The sequence below is a fragment of the Haliotis rufescens genome, unplaced genomic scaffold, assembly GCF_023055435.1.
Source record: "Haliotis rufescens isolate VD_foot unplaced genomic scaffold, xgHalRufe1.0.p SCAF_54, whole genome shotgun sequence".
NCBI lineage: Eukaryota > Metazoa > Mollusca > Gastropoda > Lepetellida > Haliotidae > Haliotis > Haliotis rufescens.
The window spans coordinates 688,818-710,482 of record NW_025964268.1 but is presented as its reverse complement, the minus strand read 5'-3'; the positions used below and the strand labels follow the sequence as shown (position 1 = coordinate 710,482).

General features: G+C 39.1%; 1 protein-coding gene across 11 annotated transcripts in view; it reads right to left on the bottom strand.

The window, feature by feature from the left end:
- Positions 1–2,195: 2,195 nt before the first annotated feature.
- LOC124138482 (clathrin interactor 1-like) overlaps positions 2,196–21,665 on the bottom strand; it is a 43,387-nt gene continuing 23,917 nt past the window's right edge. The window contains exons 9-16 of one of the 11 annotated variants that reach the window (XM_046505139.2): positions 21,337–21,655; positions 20,050–20,139; positions 18,702–18,806; positions 16,550–16,597; positions 12,888–13,014; positions 11,672–11,707; positions 8,709–8,861; positions 2,196–7,292 (exon numbers count right to left, since the gene is read on the bottom strand). In XM_046505139.2, coding sequence (XP_046361095.1) covers positions 7,156–7,292; positions 8,709–8,861; positions 11,672–11,707; positions 12,888–13,014; positions 16,550–16,597; positions 18,702–18,806; positions 20,050–20,139; positions 21,337–21,655 — 1,015 coding nt within the window. In that variant the 3' untranslated portion in view covers positions 2,196–7,155. The remainder of the gene's footprint in view (positions 7,293–8,708; positions 8,862–11,671; positions 11,708–12,887; positions 13,015–16,549; positions 16,598–18,701; positions 18,807–20,049; positions 20,140–21,336; positions 21,656–21,665) is intronic. The other 10 variants (XM_046505140.2, XM_046505141.2, XM_046505142.2 and 7 more) reach the window with 10 other exon arrangements.

Sequence of the window (21,665 nt, the reverse complement as noted above, 5' to 3'; positions counted from 1 at the left end):
AGAACAGCCAGGCGGGAGAGTTTCATGCGCGAAAGTGACGTAAGGCTTGCTGAGCAAACCATAGATGCGTGATTGCTATACCTGAAACAATGAGAACATCACTCGACGCGAAGTCAATTATTTGCAACGTCTTCAAATTTTTAAAAAAAGAATGTGAAAGAGGTAGACCACAATATGCTTTTAGAAAGTATCGTTTACGAACTGCACGTGCAGTTGGGATAACAGAAGGGAAGTTAAAAGCTATGTTAAAAAAGTGTACTGATTCAACCTGCAGTGACACACACCTGAGGGGACCATCTCAAAACCCAAGCGATGTTTTAAAGTCGATTCATTTCAACAAGAGATGGTTAGAAACGCCATTAGGACTCTGTATAAACAAAATATCTATGTCTCTCTCTGTACTCTAAAAAATATATGGAGACAAATCATTCTTTGACCATTTCAAAATATCAGTTACGGAAATTGCTACACCAAATTGGTTTCCGTTACAAAAAAGAAGGCTCCGAAAATAGACATGAATTATGCGAGAGGTCTGATATTGTTCGACTAAGGAACCATTTCTTACGCACAATACGTGGGTAAACGCTTCCCATACCACAGGAACACAATGGTTCCCTAGCTCCTCTTCGGATTTCTGTGCCAGAAAATTGCCACTTGGCAAGGGTGAGCGGCTTATTGTGCTCCATGCTAGCTGCAAGAGTCGGGTATTCCTACCAGGCTGTTCGCTAGTCTTCAAGGCAAAATCCAAGGACAACCGAGACTATCATACCGAAATGAACGGAGCGGTATTCCTAGAATGGGTTAAAACTCAACTGGTACCGGTATTGCCCCCCAAGAGTCTGGTTGTCATGGACAATGCTCCATATCATGGCGTTCAGGTACCTAACACAAAAGCCCTAACGTCTAACAGTAGGAAGGGCGATATGATAGAATGGTTGACACACAAAGCAATACCGTATCCACAAAAAGCAACGAAACCTGTTCTGTATGATATTTATAAGTCTAATAAAACCACACCTGTCTTTAAAGTTGACGAGTATCTTAAAGAACATGGCCATTCAGTTTTGCGATTGCCGCCCTATCATTGCGATTTAAACCCAATAGAACTAATTTGGGGTATCATTATATCGGATGTTGGCAGGCAAAATACAACATTCAAACTGCGGGATGTACAGAAACTGCTTCAACAATCAATAGACACCATCACGCAGGAAACATGGCAAAAGTGTGTTGAAAAAGTTGAGAATGAAATAGAGAGACATTATTGGGATCATAGTGGATTGGACCATGCCACAATCAAGCCAGTGATCATCAGGGTAGACTCGGACAGCGGCGATAGCGATTCGGACAACAGCGACACCGATTCCGAATGCACTGTCACGGCTTCAGAAACCTGCAACAGTGACTCCGATTGAACACCCAAAACGGCTTTTGAGATGACCCCCATATACGGTGCACATGCTTGTTCATTACCTGGCAGTTCCATGATGGACTGGTCCTCCCTGGTATGGGATGGCGAAAAATGTCAAAAAAATGATGATAGTTTGTTAAACAATTTTTTTATTCGGGTGTCCAAAATTATGAGACAAACCATCAGAGTTAGTCTGTCCAATTCATGTCGCTGTGCACATTTTGGTTTTGTTGCAATTATTAGATTTTGAGTTAGTGAGCAATTCATCGGTCCCAGATGGAATCAAACGGACTGTACAAGGGAACAATGACACATAATCAGTCAAGTCGCATTGTCTGACCAACCAATCCTCTTTTGATAGACTGGCGATGCTGGGTTAGAATTGGCCCTAAGCAGCTTCTGCTTGTCTTAGGAAGCAACAATGGATAGGGTGATAGCATGTCATTAACTTTGTCACCGAACCTATCATATCCTACTGGTGAAGAATCTTGCTCACACTATCAATCACTGTAATCCAGACTTGATTACTTTCAGGCCTCTGTTGGGCAGTCGATTTGCCTTGTGGTTAAAGCGTTTGCTCGTCACGCCGAAGACCCGTTTCGATTCCTGACATGGGTACAATGTGTGAAGCCCATTTCTGATTTCCCCTGCCGTGATATTGCTAAAAGCAGTGTAAAACCAAACTCACTCACTCACTCAGGCCTGTATCATATGGTGTCCAAATATATCTTTAGTCATCTGTGACAAAGGAATCCCCACATAACAAGAACAACACAAGCCATGATCTCTTTACATAACATGTTTACTCTGTATCAGTACATATACACACAGACCTCACAACTGAGGTCTTAACAGTGATGCTATATACACTTCCATATAAAACATATAATCAACAACAGAACCATGTACAAACAACTGTCGCTAGGTATGTACTAACATCAGGATTTATGTACATCTCACTAATTTTGGAATGAAAATTCACAACTTTCGTACACCACTGTGTTTGATATATCAAAGCAAGCAAAGCGATATACCTTGCTCTAGAATTATGATAAAAAGAATGGGATGACATGGACATTTCCACTCTACTCCGAGGATCATTGTGTAAGCTTTCAGGATGAACTTTTTATCACTCAGGACAGGTAACAAATTGGAGTAAAAAACACATCTGAATAGTTTTTAAGTTAGCTACAGTCAGTTGCATATTGGGAAAATGCTTGCTATTTGACATTTCCAACAGTAATAATTATCCAAGAGAAAGATAATACTTAAAATCTCCACAGAGTGAGCATGCTTTCTGAGAAACAAGAAGTAATATGAAATGGCCAACACATTTCAGCTGAATATATATATGTAATTCTGGATGGTGGACTTGAAGAACAATGTACAGAAACAACTGTCATTAAAATCTGCAACAGACGGGAGAAAATGTCAACAGACCGATTAACTAAAAATCTATTTGCTCCAATATGAAGCAAGAAATAGAGTGACCTCCCTTCATTGTAAATGGGATAAATTTTAACACTTACCTATATGAAGATACAACGGTCCGTTCTTTTATTTCGATTGAATATACATTCTGACTACACAGATGTCTGTACACACAAAGCAACACATTTACAGGACAGCTATAAATAGATAGAAGCATCCAGATGCTAGGTTATTTAAAAAAAAACTTAGTTCAAGTGTGTCGTACGGACTAAAAAAAATGACCCACATCTTGAAACTCCTTTAATTTCTGAGTATTGTAGTTTATCATGGAACATGGGTAAGGATTCTAGACCTGGGCCCTGTTTCACAAAGCGATATTAGTGCTACAACGTTCGTAAGGCTATGGTACGATCACCTTACACTAAGATCACTTCGTGGAATAGGGCCCTGTACGCCAGCACTTGTTCTGTAAGTGCTGTAGATAGATAATGTCATCCCTGTACTGGAGATTATCCATTAAATAAGAGTCAGATGCCATGTATTGAAATCTGTTTACATATCTCCACTGTCAGACCCCACTGTAACACTAAGTGATATGTCCTTGCAAAATTGTCATTACTGATCACAACTACAGAATTGAACATTAAACTATGTCAGTTCAGAAACCCACAAAACAACCATTGACTACATCTGGGATGCTACCATATCTGAAGTTATAGATACAAATCACAATGTAGGACCCTCGATACAATACGGTTTGAAACTATGTCCTAGCAAGTGTTGAGGACATGGCATCAACATCATCATCCAAAAGCCACTGTCTATAGTTAAAGTCTTCTATTCACTTAATTTGAGCATTAGAAAAAGAATAAGTCTTTTCATCCAGCCCACTGATATAGGCCATTGCTTTAATTTGAGATGTAGCCAATCTGGTCAGTTGGACCAAACCTGGATTAATTCAGTTTACTTGACAATGTACATACTACCGCACAACTTGTAAATATCATTGGATATTGTGACAATCCCCAATCATGTATTGTATCGAGAGTCCACAAGCCTTGCAGGTGAATTATTCTAACACAAGGCTTGGTGCTGTGTGACATAGGCTACCTGTTTCTAGTTGTACTGTTGGTACTAAACTCACTAATACACACTTGACATGGTGAACTTTAACACTGCAGCATAGGAGCTGAGTAAAGCTCTTTTTCCTTCTGCTTACACAATAAACTTAAAAAAGAAACCACGGCCTGTCTATCTAGGAGTTATCTCCCTTGGTTTATACAATGCATTTTAGAACCTCTACCAAGTATTGATTGCAATTGTCTGTTTGTTGTTTAATGACGCACTCAGAAATATTCCAGCTATATGACAGCGGTCTATAAATAATCCAGTCTGGACCAGACAATCCAGTGGTTGATATAATGAGCATCGATCCACACAATTGGGATACGATGACATGTATCCAAGTCTACAGGCCTGACCACCTGATCCCGATAGTCGCCTTATAACAATTGCTTGAAAAGGTGTAGAATATGTCAAACAGCATGAAGTGGTTGGTGATGAAACCTCAGATTTACTTAAAGCTAAAAGCAAATTAAAAGCACTGAAAATCAGTTTGTCACCCCAATTCCAAGAAACATTAGAAGTTAAGTACTGGACGATGTTACTTATACAAATAATGTATCTACTAGTGATGATATAAATATCCCAATGCCTGGAGAATTGCCGAGTTGAGACTTCCCGGGTAAAATGTCTTCTTGCCATGTATACATAAACACCTCTAATACACATCCCACAATAATCACATTATACAAAGTTCATTCATACCTATCACTAGTATGCAATAAATATATTTTATCCCTACACTCTGTGAGAAATAGGGCCATTGAGATAACACACATTTGAGCAAAAAATAACAATGCTATGAAGAAAGTCTGTCATATTTACCAAGAGTAACTAAATGCTTGTCTTCAATGTCTAGAATATGCAAAATGTGCTGTCTGATCTGAACACAGGAATATTGCAAATATTAATATTGAAATATATGTTGAAAGGAATGAGAATTAGTTACAGAGGCTGTGTAGAACACAGAATTATCCCAAACTGCAGGCAGTATTGTAGTGTAACAGAACATATTGTTAAAAGTTCTGATCCAATTCTCATGAAGGTGTTTGAGTGCTGACAATTCATAAAATGCTGTGTTAACTACTACCAAACCAGAGTAAATTACGTTTTGAGAACCTGTTTCTAATGGTAATCAATGACAGGCCAAAATAAATGTGTTATTGATTTTCTTGTCTCAATATACCTGTACCAAATGGACAGGAGCCGAACTTTAGAAAACTCAAATATGTTGTCTGGTTTGAATTTAGGATACTTTCTTAAAACCTTTTTGAAATATAGTTTCAACAAACTTTAAAAAAAATGTTAAAAATATTTTTAATCAAACAACAACTTGTATGTTTTTCATTTTTGCCAAAAAAAATTTAAAACAATTTATTTGGCTTAATCAATCTTAAAACTTTGCTTTCTTTTGCTTCGACAAATACACAGCCCCTCTACCACAATAACTAATCTGTACATCTGTTACCATGGCAACATGGAATTTTTATAAATCAAAATCTTGGTAGAATAGAAAACTGGAAGATAATCTTCAGCAGATTACAGCATGTGTCATGTGGTTTACAAATAATTTGGCATTGGGCTAAAAGAGCATATGTAATTGTGGCAAATGATAAAAGGTGCATTTTGATACGATGAGCTCTACAAGTACAAGCCATTTCCAGATCCTCATCCTCGAGCAACTTTACAGCAAACAATATTTGTTTGTTTGTTGTTTAACGCCACACTCAGCAATATTTCTGCCATATAAAGGCTGTCTGTAAATAATGAAATCTGGACCAGACATTCCAGTGATTGATATCATGAGCATCGATCCATGCAATTGGGATACGATGACATTCATCAGCCAAGTCAACAAGCCTGACAACCCAATCCCGTTTGTCACCTCTTATGACAAGCATGGGTTACTGAGGACCTATTCTACAATTATTCTTTTTTTAACTGCAACGGCGCCTTATCCTAGCATGTATCTATTTTGTTCCTTAAATGTTATTTAAAACATGGCATGTAAGACAGAATCGATACGACAACATTCTGGAATGTATCTGTGTGCACCTAACCAAAGGCCCTATAACCTAATAAAATCCAGACTGCACCATACCAAAGCAATGATTCTGTTTCAAGAGTCCAGTAAAAATATAGCAAAATGTGATGCCAATGTTTGTCACAATGTGACAGGTGGGTGAAATATATGCCCCCATGACACCAACCAATCAGAAATCAGAATACTATTTGGCCCTGCTCATACAAACAAGCTCCACAGCCACAGTTTTACATACACTCATTTAACATTTTGATGTTATGCTTAATAATCTTACTAAACTTAAAATACTTCAATGTATAAAACTTGTATAAAGATTAAAGATCTAACACATATCAAATATCGATACATCTACATATAATTAGATAGAAACTGTTCCAGCTGTGCTAAATGACATACCCATAAGGCAAAACACATACGACTACACCACTGTGTCTGCATCCTCGATTATGCAGTGTATTAAATCTCCATTCCATAACGACAATTACCCTGGACCCATTTGCCATCTTTGTTTTCGATCTGGTTCAAATGACATGAAAAAGACATTCAAAAGCAAATTACAGTGTGACTGAAACAAGCAGTGCTATCACCGTGGTCAGTATTAAACTCGATTTTTTCGAGTTGTCTCAAATAGGTCTTGTAGCATAAGGACTTCTTTCCCCAGTCATAAAAACAGAAGAACACCTTAAGTTAAGTGTTAGTTTATAACTGTATCTAAATGGATCAAATACATTATACCCTCATTCAGATGAGACCAGGTTTTGAATGTAGATTGAGGCTGAAACTGTGTTCAGAAGAGGGATTTGGGTTGCTGATATCAAGCTTATGAGCAAGAGAAATTTGGGGCAAAGTTGGTGATAAGAGAGATGGAGGTAAACATCACTTCGGAAACAAAGCTACGTTGATGAAGGGATCCAGGGTACTTATCATAATAGAATGGATGTAATCATGGTTTATCGAGGATGTTGTGTTATTAAAGAGCTCATAATATGACAGGTAGATATAAATTTTAAAATTGTCACTGTACTATTATATAGAAAATAGGCCTAGGAGGGTGATACGAATGATATCTCTGGATGGGTGTATATGTGTAAGTGATGTAAGTATGACTATGGATGCACTATTTGACTGATGGTGATGGTGGGCTACACTATTTGACGTTGCCGAAGGATGCGAAGGCGGAGTCTGTGCGCTTCTGGAACGTCGACTGTCCCGACACGGTGGTGCTCTGCATCCCCATGCTGCCCTGGGGCATCCCTCCCATCATCCCTTGTTGCATGCTCATTCCTGGAAACAGATGGAGGGACATTAATACTGCTTGTTGACTGATGTCACACTCAGCAATATTCCAGCTAAATGACAGCAACTTGAAAATAATCATGGCTGGACAAAACAATCAAGTGATTGATATTATGAGAAACAATCCACATTGTTGGTGTACAATGACACAATGGGTGCTGGGGACCTATTCTAGCCTATAATCCGAAGGGTATGCAATTAATAACCATACAAGATTTGTTGGTTTCAACGCCACACACAGCCATATTCAAACCACATGATGTCTTTCTGTACATAATCGAATCTGGACTGGACCAGACCAGTGATGGACATCATGAGCATAGTTTGGATATGTTGACATGCATCAATCAAGTCAGCAAACCTGACTGGCCGATCATGCTTGTTGCATCTTACGACAAGCATAATCACCTGTTACCGCAAGCGTTGATCGATCTTACGACAAGCATAATCACCTGTTACCGCAAGCGTGGATCGATCTTACGACAAGCATAATCACCTGTTACCGCAAGCGAGGATCGATCTTACGAAAAGCATAGTCACCTGTTACCGCAAGCGAGGATCGATCTTACGACAAGCATAGTCACCTGTTACCGCAAGCGAGGATTGATTTACATGGGGATAACCATCCAAGAGATGGTCTGAAGTCATACATGACATTTCGAATCATGCATTCTCCTTCGTTCACCAGTAGAATAAAACTGATGTTATGAATGGCAATATTTATTTGAATGCCCAAGAAGATTAGTGAAACAAATGAGCACCAGTATAGTGCAGGAAAGTTGAGGTAAAATTGGGTTTAACTACAGTCAAGATTATTTCTCTCATAATGCCGGTTTTATAGTCCACTTAGATACCATGCTGCAGTTTAACATGGACTCCCCACTATATACAGATAAGGAGCGTACATATCTTTTGTTTTATCTCCTTAATGCCAAGTACCAGGCATGTACCATCAAGTTCCATCTTTTAATGTCTTTTTGACATGGTGCAGCCAAGGTATTGAACAACTGACCTTCCGCTCTCCAGGCAGACACCTATCCATGCTAGGTAAGGTGTTTATTGACAAAAATAATGACAACTCTGGGATTAAAATCTGTGATCGGTAGCTCCTGACAGAGAGACCTTAAAAAATCCATTGATCACCACCGCTGTCCTAGAAAAAAACACATTTTGCCGAATTACATCAACAATCTTCAGCTATGATGTCATTTCTAGTGTGATGTCATTCTGACCTTGCGTCACAATAAGACCCGAATGACGTCAACAATGCCATTTGGATGACTGAAACAATACACTGGTGCGCGAGAAGTGATACTTGCACACAAAAAACTTCAACCCTATGGGTAATAAACTACAATATGCTACATACAACAATCACCCTGCATACCACAATATGCTACATACCTTGTCCCATCATGGGTTGTGGGCTCATCATCCGGGGAGGTCCCCCGACATTCATGTTGGCCATGCCCTGGTTGAGTGTGGACATCCCCCCCATCATGGCCGGACTCTGACCGGGGTACATGCCCCCAGAGGGTGAACCTCCTCCCCCCATACCTTCAACAGAACAAGCCACACTATCAGGAGAGGTGTCAGGCTGAATAACACGAGACTCACAGTACATCTCATGTCATGGGATTTCTGGGTCAGTGTAAATTTGATTTGAAGTGTTCCCTAGTATCACCATTCAGGCTTGCAACCTTCCACGAAGTTAAGATCAGTCATTGATCATAAGCATGGAGCAACTGGGTGATGAAAAAGTCACTCAAGTGGGAAAATAAACCCAGTCAGCTGTGTTGCAGGCCTGGACCCATTACACAAAGTGATCGTAGCAGTAGGATCATATACCAATCAACTCATATACTTTAACACTGAAACAGTCGTAGAAACACTGTGATCTAGGGATGTCACCATTCACAGATGAATTATGGATTTACACTTGATAATACCATAATATCCCTACACATTTACTGATTAATATTACAACTCTGTATTGACATTGGAAATGTAATTATTACAATTTTTGGAAAAAATAAAAAATAATAACAAAACAAAATTTGCACAAATTTTGCTCAGATTTGTCAGTGAAATACAAATCACCTGTAAAATGCCATAATGTTAGTTATTACTATAACTTGAACAAGGAAATTTTTAATAGCAATTTAGGGGTATTTACTGACATTTGCTTCAGACTTTGGGCCAAATATCGGCCTGTGAGCATGTGCAGTTAAATCCCTGCATTCTTGCTACCGTGATCACTTTGTGAATTGGTCCTGTGTTAACATCTCCACTGCTTCATTGCTGCAGGTGCTTGGTGAGAAGAGTGTGCTGTAGTCATAGCAACTGACATAATACTGCTCTTGCTTCTGCATTCAATGTGCATGTGTAAAACGAGAGAGCCTTTTCAACATATTCCGGTGCTTTCCAGATGTATAGGATCACAGTACAAATACTATTGATGGTGAATGCCTTTTCCCCATATAAATTTGAAAAACTGGTGGTACATAATGCATAAACCATAAACATATCGTCCTCCTCAATACTTTATGGGTTTGTATGCACATGCTCCTTTATCAATGGTGAATACATAGGGCAGCCTTGTGGTGTAGTTGTTACATTTAAACAATGTATCAAGCCATGGCTTGGTTCAAACAGGCGGGAAACCACTGATTGCTTAGATTGCAACATCCCTGCGGCCATCTGCTCTTTACATTGTTTCAATACAGGCAATGGTAGGGTTAGCATGAAGCCATCCAGTCAAGAAGCAGCCTTAGTCTTGTGAGTTTTACATGGCCTCATTTCATAAGAGTACAAACAATAAACACATCACTGGTACACCGGATATCAGCCGTATGTATTCACAGGATATGGAGAAAACCCAGTATTGAAGACACGAACAGATAACAAACATTCCAGTTGTGGAATATCATGTCATGCAGGTTATATATGTGAGGAGGGAGAGAGCAAGCAAGGTGCAGATACATCACATCCATAGTCTTGAAGGATCTGGTGAGCGAAGATAGAAAATGAAATTTGGATAATTTTTAAAGTGAGGAGAGATGAAGGTAGGATATATTCAGTCCCCTCTCCAAGCATTGGACAGGACAGGAGCAGTTGGTCCATGGCATGCATATTTCCATGCAAAAACATCCATTCTCAGCTTGTTCATGTCCAATCTTATTAAAATAAAATCTTTTACACTGATACGGTACCTCTTTGCGTGAAGATTTGATGACATCTCCATGGGAGGTCAAAGTCAGGTAAGCTTCCTAATTAGCCAATCAGTGTCAAGGATTCTGAATTCTCCGTACTAGTGAGCGAGGTATTCAGACAAGCATATCTGATTTCTTTATCTTGAAAACAATTTTAATAGAATATAAGCGCCATGGTACACCCAAAAGGGTGTGCTATCAAGGGAACATTTGTGTTCGGTGGCGGTTATATTTGATAAAGATCAAAATTTGCAAAATTGACGTGGAATAGAAATGAAGTTAAATTGATTGGAAAGCTGACATCTGACTGTCTCAAGAACCCATGCATCCTTCATTTTGATTGGACTGTCAAAGTTTGCTCTGTTATTTTCTGACTTAAGACGGTGTCCACAGATCTTGACAAAGACAGGTATCGAATCGGAGTGAAAAATGTGATTTTAATGAGATTGGGTCCTGTTCTATGTAATGTTCTCTATAACGTCTTCTTTCCCAAATGAACAAACTGCACCTCTAACTCTAACTTCTGGCAGACTATTTTATTCCCAGTGAAAAATTAAGCTTCCAAGATGTAAGAATTTCCATTTATTCTGAATGCTTCCATAATTGTTGTTCCATTGACAATTACCGGGTAATCTTAAAAGGATTTTCTGTCCATAAGAACCCTAACATGACCTGGTAGTTTCTTTTAATAATATCTGGTGATCTCTAAGGGTAAGACAATCAGCCAAACTGACATCAGTTACGGAAAATAAATAATCTCAAAATGGGGAAAAAAGTATGATGTACCAATTCTTCGAAATATAATACCAGTTTCTGCAAAAAATACATTTTTCGACTAGCCTGAACTGGACATCATCTTGAGGTAATGTTATTGTTAGGATATGAGCATACAGTTTAGCTGAGCTTACTTGACTGAAAGACATTTTACAAGACCAGGGCTTCATACTAGAGGCGAAAGTCACAGACTAATTGATGTATACATAAGTCTATTCTCTGACTGACCAAAGTGTGTATTTTACAGATGGAACTTGCTCCAAATGCTGTGTTGATGACAATGAATGAGACACATGAATAGAGTAACACACACACACATATATCAACCCTGCTTGCCATACTGAACACATGCATGAACGTTGGCCGACCCTGTGTACAGACCTGTGTAGTTTATCTCAGGGTACCAGATTACAACACCTTGGGAGAGAAGCGAGACAGTGACGGTTAGACACCTCCACGCAACCAGTCGGGGGGCCCTAGTACTACAACTCAACATTTTAACCAGACTTACGACAGTCACAACATTAGATCCCCCTGAGGACACACTGGCAACACCATACAAGTTTGTATACCCTACGTTTCTCCATCACCTATGAATGCATATGGACAAATTGTGTTGTAGTTGGTATTTTTAACCAATGAATCAAGGCATGGCCTGGTTCTAGCGAGAGATACCTGAAATTGTTCAGCCCAATGAGCGTTCATATTACGTTTATATTTTTCATACAAGTACCGTCTGCTCTACACATTGCTTCAATACCAAGTAACGAAAAATTCAGCAAAAAGTTATGCATGAAGTAGGAGGGCTTATTTGACATCCGAGAGTTATGCACGGTCTCATTTTGTTGAAAAAAAATAGCCATATGTCACTACTCGTCTGTATATATTCACAGGTGATGGAGGAAGAGTGCACACAAAACCAGTGAAGTATTGACAATGAGAAGAGATTGTTGTCTTTAAGTTGCATAACTACAGGTTGCTCCTTGTTAGTAAACTCTGCATACATAGGTGCCTATCATACGTCTTAAGATCACTGGGAGATGGAATTCTGCACAGCGAATTTAGCCAAAACAAGATAATTGGCAACAATGTAGTCAAAGTGGGTTAGATAAGCAAGCATGTTAAGTTATTTTCTAATATACACACATGTAAGCCAGTTCAGTTTACAAAGCTCTACAGCTAACAACTTTGTTAATACAGAGGGAAAATAATAATAATTTCAAGTCTCAAAGAAACATCCATGACCTGACCCTCCATGATGTTAATTATCAGGTCTTAAGCAGTGTTTGAATATGTCAAAAGTGTGAAATTGGCATTTCTTACATGAGGACTTGGTAAAAATTTCTGTGAAAGAACCATATCTATTTTACTAAACAAACAGTCGTTTCAAGGTGATTTTTAGACAAGTTTCGAACACTGACCAAAGACCTGGGCTCTGTTCCACAAAGCGATCATAGCGCTACAACACTCACAAGTCTATGTAGAAGTATGGGAGTTACAATCACCTTAGCACAATGATCGTTTTGTGGAACAGGGCCCAAATTTTTACTACTGAACTGAATACAAAACTAAAGTTGTAATTTACTATGGTGCCCACCTGATCCTATCATGCCTTGCTGCTGTAGCTGGTTCATGCTGGGCTGGGCCTGCTTTTGGAACCGGTTCGCTGGGTTGAGGGTGTCCAGGCTTATGTCTACCTTTGACTCAGACCAGGTGTTCGGCTTCTGAAACAATTACTCCCTAAAAAGTCTGTTCTGATTGTACAAAACTCCATTAATGATGCACCAGTTTATGTTTACCCTAGCAGTGTCCATGGTGATGACCACTAAAAATGGGACAAAGTAGAAAAGCTCTTATACAGTGAGTGAGTTTACAAAATATTTCAGTTACATCATAGCATGTCAGCTTGATGGGGAGGAAAGAGATGGGCGTCTTAGACTTTTACCACTTAGACTTTTACCACTTTGGTGAAACACTCGAGCACAGGTATGGTGCTTATACAAACCTAGAAACGTAATCAGGGCAAATTTGGGATTCGAACCCATGATAATAACTTTCTGGCCATCCTAAGGAACACAACGCGACATAGACAGCTATGCCAGCCGCGGCCCGGCACATATACAGGAAATATAGATGAGTGAGGAGCTTTCACAATAATCTGCATTATGACAGCTGTATCAGAGAGGCCTGGACCAACCAAACCAGTTACCAGGGCCACACATACTGCCTGGTCCAGGGAATTGTGATACAGTCAGGCTATAGCCAAGAGTTGATATTCTAGGTCGTCTACAATCTATGAGCATGTTCTTTGGTAGTCGCCATTGTAGACACATAATACACAATCTTCCTCTTTAAGAATGAGGATGCAAAACTAATGGTATTCACATTGTAAAACTGAACAAAGGAAACGGTTTAGTATTCTACATGTTCTAGTGCACAAAGAAAAAGACAACTGGTCTCTAAAGAAGTCTTCAAGTTCGGACAATTAAGATCTTTACATTAATATAAGCTCTCTGCACTTTCAAAGTCTCTCTAAGATATAGTGAATAACATCAATTAATACTCACAGCTGTCATTATTTTGAATTTCTCATGATAAAATATGCAAAATTCAATTATATTTACATTATTTACACTAATAACAGATGAATAAGCGAATGTTGTTTAATGCCGCAGTCAGCAATATTTTAGACATAACAGTAAGTCTGGCTCAGGTCAACCAGTGGTTGACAGTATGAGCACAGATCCATGCCATTGGGATACAATGACACACAATAAATAACCAAGGCAACATTGATCACCCAATACTCATTTCAGCCAACTCTTACAACAAGCATCTGGGGTATGATGTATCATAATGACATACATGAGGTCAATGGCACGGTCAAGCTAACTGACCAACAGGTTTGATCATCCCTACTACCACCAGCTCCCGCTTCAGTGTAAGATAGCGTGTGAAAGACGAGGCTAAGTGTCAGGTTAAATCTGTCACCGAATACCAAAGACAAATACAAAAAGAGAGTGAAACACTGAAAATAAAAGGAACTTTGATCATTGTTGTTTGATTACCATAATTTTCTAATACTACCATATACTTCACACTCAAAAGTGTTCAAACTTGCTTACAACAAACTAATATCTTTGTTGAATTTTAAGTTTTACTAAGCATGGAAAGAATCTGAAACAGTTGAGGTGTGGTGAAATGGGGTTTAACAGGAAGGAGTCAATTACAGGTATATCTTACCCATATCTGCCTCAGAAATCAAACACAACACAATAAACACTGATTGACAGCCCACAACACAGGACATTTCGTTAAGAGTTAAGATATTTTCATCTACTGAATCTAACATGTGCCTTCTTGGCATCCACACTTTCATTGAAACAGACAATGACCTTATGTCTACAGCAAACCACATGCAAACAATCACAGAATGCATATCGACACAGTTGTACAGTGTATAGCACTTATCAAGATGCAAAGGCAGTGTTCCAGAGACCTTCCTGCCTGTTATTCCATGGCATGAAATACTGTGGCCAGATCAATAATCTTTTAAGTTCCCATCCTGTCAAAATAAATTAACACGTAACAAATTTCACAACTATTAGAGTGCGAGGTAATACCATTGATTTCCGCTTTTCCTTGCACATGCATACTTAATCATTGGTTTTGACCAGAGTGTGTTGTTTTATTGCAGAGTCAGCTATATACCACTAGACAATCCAGTGATTGATATCATGAGCAACGAGGAATCCTGGAGCAGATTTCAAATTTAGTCACCTCTTACAACTAGCAATTGGGTGCTGGGGACACATTATACGCTTGTGGTCACAGGGCTTAGCTAAGTAACAAGTGGTTGATAACACGAGCAATGTTCCACACAGGCAGTGTACAATGACACAATCAACCAGGTCACCAAGCCTGACAACCGGATCTATGTCCCTGACATGCAACACTATACTGTGGATCTATTCAAACCCTGAATCAACACAGGGGACTCGCTTTTAGTAAATGTACTATTCAGTAAGCAGGGTTTTGACCAAGGGATCTTTGTTGCATGAGTTTTTTGGAGAAGTACAGTTTCACAAGCTACATGAGTCTATACAGTGGATAGCCATAATTTGTAATCATGTCAAACCATCTTCTTTCATGCATCTTGAAACACTGGATTGTACAACTCAAAAGGTAGATGCAACAAATATCCTACTATTCTAGCCTTTCAAGTCAACATGCTTACTCTGAAATGTCACCTACAGTACAAAATTCAATATGACACGATATCAATGAAGTCAAGAGCCCTGCAGCAACATACAGCTTCCGCATCTCTAGGACCTACATCTCATGTAAAAACATCCATGATGCTATTTGGTTTACAGATACCCAAACCAAAACTTCACAATATAAGAACACAAACAACATTATTTTGTGTTGTTTGTCAAAGTAGGTCGAAAGAGGAAGGGAGTAACTCTTGGACTTGGTCATTCTCAAGGGCTATTTCTTTCATTTCATTCTCACTTTACTTCACCATTTAAGTAATAAAATAAAATTATATTAATTTTCACAGACACTTCTTTTTAAGTTATCAAAATTTCGATTTCAATATCAACAAAAATAAAGTAAAAAGATAAAATAAATAATTTAATTTCAACCACCAACAAAAAGATCTGTAAACCAAATAATTTTAGAAAGGGAGACACAATGTCTGTCATGTTCATCAAGCATACAGAGAAACAAAGGGGCGGGGACGTGGACAGTGACAGACTGAGAAGCGACTACTCTACAGCCAACCAGCATGACTGAATCAAAATGCATAAAAAAATGAGAAGTGGAGCAGTAATATCAGCATATCTTGGCTTTTACACAACCAAACTAAATTTATTAAAAAAATAACAGATATTATCAAAGAAAAGATCTGGGGGCTCAAGATAACACCTGTCTTATAAATGTTGGCATTACATGTTTAGACAGGTATATCTTTAAAAATCACTGACCTGTTCTCTCAAATCATTAAGCAATGATGGTTTATGAAATATATATTACTGGTTTATAGATATGTCTAAAATGTTACATTAAACATTCCCAATTACTCATAAATTGTTTTTGTAAAGGTCAAATTGAGCTTACATCAGAAAGCAGTACTGCGGAGAGTACCTCATTATCCACGGACACCTTACTTCTGAAGCTACTGCTTGAAGCCAAGGTATTCTGATCTGCTGAATGTGCTGGGGTTTAAAGGGTGAGAAAAAAAGAGAAACAAACCTTGGGTGTTTGTGGCCCTGCTGACGAAGGGTCAGAGGTTGAGGTGTCCTGAGTGACGTGTACAGAAAACACAATGTGAGAGAAGGGGTAGACATAGAATCAGCTTACGGTGATGCTTAGGCTCAGCCATTTTGAAACTGATCTCTACATTGATCAGTTTGGATTGAAAAAACAAACTTTATGTTCTCGTAAATATCGAGCACACCCCTCCAGAAGATGCAAAGGGGTGTTTTACTGTAAAGACCAAGAAGGGTATAAAATATTGTACATTTTGTTGTCAGAACTTCAGATTCATGCGATACCATGAAGTGTATAGCCACATTTCAAGAGAAAAGTAGATGCATAAATGTGAAGATTCTTGGTTCATACGATATTATTTTACATTTATCAAATGATGTCCTGCTGCAAACTTATTCATGTCCTTTATTGACTTTGTTTTTACACAGTTGTCAATGTCATGGATAGTAACTGAAACATAGGTCTTGCATCTCCCATCTCTCAGCTGAAGAAGAGGAGCTGAGGCTTAACAAGAACATTAGGATGTATAATAGCTTGAAGCAAGTGAGCTGGGTTTAACACTGCTTTGAACAGTGTTCCAGTTGTGTCACAGCATGTCAGCTTGATGTGGAAGAAAGCCGCAGTGATGCAGGTCTTAGACGTTTACCACTTTGGTGAAACCCACAAGCACAGGTATGGTGCTGACAAAATAGAAACATAACCGGGGCGAACCGTGATTTGAAGACACGACCATAGGTTTCGGGCATGCCCAAGGGACGTAACTCTGCACAGCAAATTACGGCACCTTAGCAGACTGGGCCACCCCTGCCCCCTTAAACCTTGGAACCCAAAAGCCTATCATCTCAAAGTTTATAGCTTTTCTACAGTTATTTCAGAAAAAAACCCATGATATATCAAAGAACATAGCTTTCCAAATATCAAAAGTTTTCTTTCCAGCTGATCATCCTTGAGTACCCAGGCTGTTATAACCAGTGTTCAAAATTAAGGGTGCCCTAATTATTTGCTGCTATAGTTTAGGACACCCAGAATCTTAACATTGGTGTTATGACAAGCACTCTTGACTTTACCAATACCAGAGGCAAGGACCTCAAGGACTCCACGACCCCCATTGAATTCGAAAACTGAAAATTGATGCATTTATCACTCTTTTGATTCCCATGAGTAAAGTGCTGACAAACCAAGAATCATAGTTAGGATAAAAATAAATCTGGCGACTGAGAAAGATGAGCAACAGATCTTGGCACAGCCAAGAGCAACAATTATGAACAGAAATGTGGCACTTTCGAAGACTGGGTAAAAAACATGGGGTGCACATGGGGTGGACATATTCATCCATTCAACGTGACCAAAGAAACCGTGCTTGGTGATGAATTGGTCCTAATACTCAAGGATGATTTACTGCTAACAAAGAACAAAATAAAGTTTAATCATCAAAATGAAAATGAATGATTAAACTCAAAGAATTATCAAGATTCTTTCCTGCTGTTAATGTTCAACATAATTGACATTATGCAACAAACACACTGTCCACATGACAGAGGGACAAAAAAGAAAGATGTCAGACCTGTTTAAAAACTCAGTGTTACCACATGTCAACCATCCAAGTTTACCATTTCACACATCCAAATTTTCCATGTCAACCATCCAAGTTTACCATTTCACACATCCAAATTTTCCATGTCAACCATCCAAGTTTCCCAATTCACACATCCAAGTTACCATGGTAAACATCCAAATTTCACATCTCCCACCAATGCCAAAACATATACAGATTGAATGTTACATATATTATCCCAATAACTACTAAAGTTTAAAACACATATATTACAGGCGTCACACAAAGCACAATACTGTTTATATTCAATGTGCAAAGCTGACAAACTGAAACACCAAAAAAGTCTGATAAATATAGCTTTAAAGCAGACATGGACATACTAGACAATATCCTTCATATTACCTGCCATACTCACCTCAACAGAAACCAACTAAAACTGTTTATTTTCCATTTATATAATCAACCAATCAAAGCAGAAATCCTTGAATAGTCACACAACTAATTACGAACACAAATATTCAGCTGCAGAACAATATTAAACATCAAACAGATATACATGATAAGGGCCGACCATCTTACCTGCATGGAAGAGGACATGGATTTTTGCATTGAGGAGTGCACAAACCCTGCACCAGTCATCTGCATGGGCTGCATCATACCCGTTGCCATGGGCGACATCATGGGCTGGGGAGGGGAGGAGAGGGTGATGACTAACTACTAGCACCAACAACATTTAGACCTTCCTTGGGCTGTTAAAAATGTCCACAGAATATTACCGTGAACAAAGGGCAGATTGCTTAGAGTGAAGTGCATAATATTTTCCTTGCTGTGGGTTATTGAATCAACCTCACACAGACTGATGGTTTATCAAGGAATTCTGAAGCATTAGGATATACTCTCAGGTACTGACAAAATATTCTTCAAATTAGGGGTTAATGTCGTGCCCAAGGAAACTCTCTTCACAATTTCTATAAAACTATGAAATTATTACAAATTTTAACAGACATATTTCAGTAGAAATTATTTTGTTTCGTTTGTAACATGTACAACATAAGGCTAAAAAACATAATAGTCTTGGTTCTCAGGCACCTTCCGCATCATCATAAAGTCCGCATCATCATAAAGTCCGCTGCATGTTTCCTGCTTGTTTGTATGCATGTTTATGTAGGGAGGCCTTTTCCCGGGTTGATGGTACACAACTGTTTATTTGGTTACATACTAGTTTGAACAAGCAAAAACAACGACAAGAAACTACCGCCCATCCGGACTATATTTTCAAAAGTCATTGCCTGAGAACCAATTCTTTTACTTTTTTAAGCCTAACATGATTTATGTTAAACTTATACAAAAGCAGATATGCATATAATAACTATAACAAAGCATAATCTCTATTCCATTTTGACAACACACTAGAAACCAGGATCACAGAAAGCCAAACAGAAGTGATGCAGAAGCCTCAATAGTGATCACACAAAAAAACAAGCATGCACAAACATCACCACAGAGAGCTTCCCAGCCTCCACACACTGCCAAACATGGAGGTTATCGTTATTTTTATTTCCCACTGGTCAAAATCAAATTACCTCCTTTGTTTCACTGACAACATTTCCCTATATTTCTAAAAACATTTTTAGATTTGTGTTTCTCTTGAAACTTGAATTTCTGAGACAATTTCAAATAAACACTGACAGTCTTAAAAATAATTTATATTATTTCATGTATTACTGACCAAGATGGTATGTAAAACAAGAAATCAGATTTATCTGACCTAACAGTAAGAAACAAAATTTTAAAGAAACCAATACTCTTTATTTTGTTAATGCTTGATATAAAGTTAGAGGAAGTCTCGTGGTAATATTGAGCATCAGGACAAGGCAGTGGATCACTGGACAATGGCTGCGCTGAAGTTATATGTTACAGTAATCACCTGCTGGCCCATCATGTGCGGCGACATCCCTGGCATCATCCCCATCGGCATCTGTCCTGGCATTGCCATGCCGGGGGCCATGCCACCCATCTGAAAAACACCAGTCACAATTGCCAAAACTCGGGAAACTTCCAAGAAGGACCATGGTCAAGTGACCCCCAACTATTAAGTATTGACAAAACTTATCATATTTCATGGGTAGAGCAAGGCCCCAAGTCAGCTGGTCCAAGACTTTTGTACCAGTTGAATGACTAGTTGTTTTCTCCTCACATACAGCTATTTTACCTAAGCCTATGCTAGATCAACAGTGTTTGATAGTATATGCAATAATGGCAAGACAATGCTAAGCAGTCATTCTAGTCCCACTTTCATTCCCCCCGTTAGTCGACCCTTACGCCAAGCAGGTTTCAAGGTTCTATTCTGCACTGGAACCCCCAAGAGGATGCCTGCCCTCCATACATTTGTGTGTTGTTGTATGCTGCAGTCAGCAATAATCCAGCTATATCATGCCTCTAGAGGCTGGGTCAGACAACATGTTCTAATGACCTACTTGCATCAGGTGCTTCCTAACATGCACTGCGGAATAATCCACTTTGTAATGTGAATTGTTATTGGACCATGGTAATATTGTCATATACAAAATTGTAGCAAGATCTCTCAAAGGCTGCTTTGATAGCTTCCTTTTTGTATCTTTGGAGATATCCACTGGTCTTGCATTTCATAACTGAAAATGTGTGACAGCTTACATTTGTGTGAGATTAATCCCCACCAAAATCATACTTTGGCAGGAATGTGTAGTGATGTTGCACGAACCTGTGATGCCATGGATAACTTCCGCAAGTTTTGTTTGTTTGTTGTTAACGGTGCACACGGCAATATTCCAGCTATATGACGGCGGTCTGTAAATAATCAAGTCTGGGCCAGACAATCCAGTGATTGTCATCATGAGCATCGATCCATGCAATTGAGATACAATGACATGCATCAACCAAGTCAGTGAGCCTGACCACCCGATCCCATTATTCGCCTCTTATGACAAGCATCCTTAAGTGGCATTTAGAAGTTGGTATGACAAACAATGGAGATAGTTCTATGGATATATCTTTATTACAATGTACACAATGTTTCAGTGTAGATACTAACACCATTATCAAGCATTAGGTATAAGTATCTACACCGAAACATCGTATACATCGTAATAAAGAAGTTGTATATCCATATGGAACCATCATCCTTGTTCTGTGACACCAAGGCCTACATTGCTCTCCGAAGAATGAACCCGCTCACCCCCATCTGCGGCCCCATGGGCATCCCTGGTTTAACTGGCATCCCCATCCCCATCGGGGGGTTGCTCATCATGGGTGATGTCGCCCCCATTGCAGGCTGGGCTGGCATCATGGTTGAAGGGGCTGCAGCCGGCGATGACATGAGGTTGGGGGCTGTTTGCATAGGTTGTATGGGGTTGGACTTGGGGGACGTTGATCCTAACATATCAAAGAGATCGTTGGTTGCGGAGGCTGTGTTGGAAGCTGCTGGTGTTCCAGTGTTGGGTGACGTCGGAGAGTTGGCAGTGTTCATCTGAGAAAAATCTGCGAAGTTGGCAGAGCTGGGAAACA